Genomic DNA, 2,312 nt, shown 5'->3' with positions numbered 1-2,312 from the left:
TCTAGGGCGGCCATCATCCACAGGCTCAGACCTCACAGCTCCCTGGGTTCAAACGGTCGTGCCACCCCTCGCTCGGTGACTGGACAGCTGGTCATTTCCTCAAGGAAGACCTCCTTGTGGCCCAGGTGGGGCCGTTATTTCTGTCTCCCTGGGGAGCTCGACAGATGTAATGAGACGATACACTGCCTGGCACATACTGGGTGTGCGACTGGTGCTCCAGGAAGGGTAGACCAGGAAACCCGTGGCTGTGGAGTCAGTGGGTCAGAGTAGAACTGTGCGCCCCAGGGTTGTTGGTGGGCAGCTTCGGGGAAGCAGGTCACCAGGCCTTTCTTCTGAAGCACCCATGAGTGGACTTGACCCTCCTTCAGCTTAGCGAATGAGCTGAGTAGCCATTTGCAACCCTCGAGGAGGACCAGCGCATAGAAGCGGTTGGCAAACACTGACAGGGCCCAGCTCAGCCTTGGAAGAAGCTGGGGTGGGGGGTGGAGAGTTGTCTTCAGGAAGGTGGCATGCCCACCGGGATTGGAGCTGGGTCCGGGTGCTCACCTCGGCCAGCGTGGTGTGTAGCTGGAATATCTGGCCCTCGCCCTCCACCTGGCGCACGCAGATCTTGCAGGTGAGCTCCGTGGCGGCCAGGCTGAGCCGCTCCAGCGAGAAGGTGCAGTGCAGGGCCTTCTGGCTGCCACTCCATATGTGACAGAAGGGGATTTCCTGGGGGAGGACAGGGCAGTGGCACGGAGGCGAGGCCGCCTCCTCACATCCACCCACCCACCCAGCATGCCTTGTCCCACAGGGCCACCCTCAAGAGGCCGGGAACCTCCGCAGGGCACTGCAGAACTCTCCATGTGGACCAATAGGGCCACCCTGCCCAGATCCTTGGGTCAGAAGGGAGCCCAGAGAGAGGGCATGTGTGAGAGGACTGAGCATGAGCTTCGTGGACTCAGTGGGGTCATACGGGAGGGCGGCCACTGAGGTCAGACCCACCCATGATCAGATCGGGCAGCCTGCCTGGGCGCAGCTCTCACAGGCAAGAGGGTGAGGCTTCCTGTGGGTGGTGCCCATGGTGCCCATGTGTGGGGCGGTGACGGGGAGGAGCGTGGGCATGGCCACTGGCGGCACCGCTTTTGAGAACATGCCCGAGGATGGTTGGGAGTAAGCCCAAGAGGCAACAAGACCCCGAGGAGTGGCACAGCTGCGGGGTGCGGGGCGGGGTAGCTGATCACACAGAGGCCCGCACTCACCTGGTACTTGGCCAGCAGCCTGCTCCTCCAGTGCGCATGGGGGACGTCGTGGAGGGAGAGGCGCAGGTTGTGATAACTGTCCTTGAACAGTAAGGGCTTGGGCTCTTCCACCAGGTAGCCCCCCAGCGTCCGCTCCAGCTCCAGCACCTCCTGAGGGCAAGGGGTGGGTCAGAAGGGACAGACTGTTACACTTGGCCAGTGGGCAGTTTTCTGCTACAAGCTGTTGGTGGGGGTGTGAGTAGGGGTGGAGGGAGGCGTGGCTATAAGATGCCGGCAGAGGGAGTCAGGGTAGTGAGAGTGAGGGTAGAGACCCATCTGAACCCAGGTGGGTAGGTGCTCAGAAGGCTAAGAGTGTGGACAGGAAAATAAATGTCTAGAAAAACCAATGGATAAAAGGGCAGATAGACGGATGGACAAATGGGTTTACAGGATGGGAAGATATGGGAGAAAGATGAGGTTTTCTAATCTTTTAAAGAGTTATAGTCTCAGAAACCCACCGGGGCTGTGCTACCTGTCCTATAGAGTCCTCATGAGTTGGGATTGACTTGATGGCAGTGAGTTCAGGTTTTTTTGGTGGGGGAGGAGGGGGGACAGATGAAGAGATGAATAGATGGATGAAGGATGAAGAGGTAAATAAGAAGGTAGATAAATGGATGGGTGTATAAACTCTTGGTGAGTGAAGGAAGGGGAAAATAAATACATGGATGAATTGTCACTAGACAGACAGATGAGTCTATCCACAGAGCTACCTAGATAGAAAGTTGGTTGCAGGATGGAAGGATGGATGGAGGGATGGTTGGATGGCTGGCTGGATGGTTGGTTGGATGAAGGGATAGATGGAGGGATGGTTGAATGGATGGTTGGATGGAAGGATGGTTGGATGGATGGAGGGATGGTTGGGTGGATGGTTGGAGGGATGTTGGATGGATGGTTAGATGGATGGATGGAGGGACGGTTGGATGGATGGTAGAATGGATGGTTGGATGGATGGAGGGATGGTTGAATGGATGGAGGGATGGTTGGATGGATGGAGGGATAGTTGGATGGATGATTGGATGGATGGAGGGATGG

General features: G+C 57.1%; 1 protein-coding gene across 1 annotated transcript in view; it reads right to left on the bottom strand.

Moving 5' to 3' along the window:
• Nucleotides 1-2,312, bottom strand: part of UNC5B (unc-5 netrin receptor B) — an 81,660-nt gene that overhangs the window by 4,510 nt on the left and 74,838 nt on the right. Inside the window, exons 15-16 of the mRNA XM_045291688.1 lie at nt 1,242-1,391; nt 547-711 (exon numbers count right to left, since the gene is read on the bottom strand). Coding sequence (XP_045147623.1) covers nt 547-711; nt 1,242-1,391 — 315 coding nt within the window. The remainder of the gene's footprint in view (nt 1-546; nt 712-1,241; nt 1,392-2,312) is intronic.

The sequence above is a fragment of the Echinops telfairi genome, unplaced genomic scaffold, assembly GCF_000313985.2.
Source record: "Echinops telfairi isolate 266 unplaced genomic scaffold, ASM31398v2 ScPeMD7_70;HRSCAF=299, whole genome shotgun sequence".
Taxonomy (NCBI): domain Eukaryota; kingdom Metazoa; phylum Chordata; class Mammalia; order Afrosoricida; family Tenrecidae; genus Echinops; species Echinops telfairi.
The sequence above is the reverse complement of the archived record's forward strand: the minus strand, read 5'-3'. Positions and strand labels throughout refer to the sequence as shown.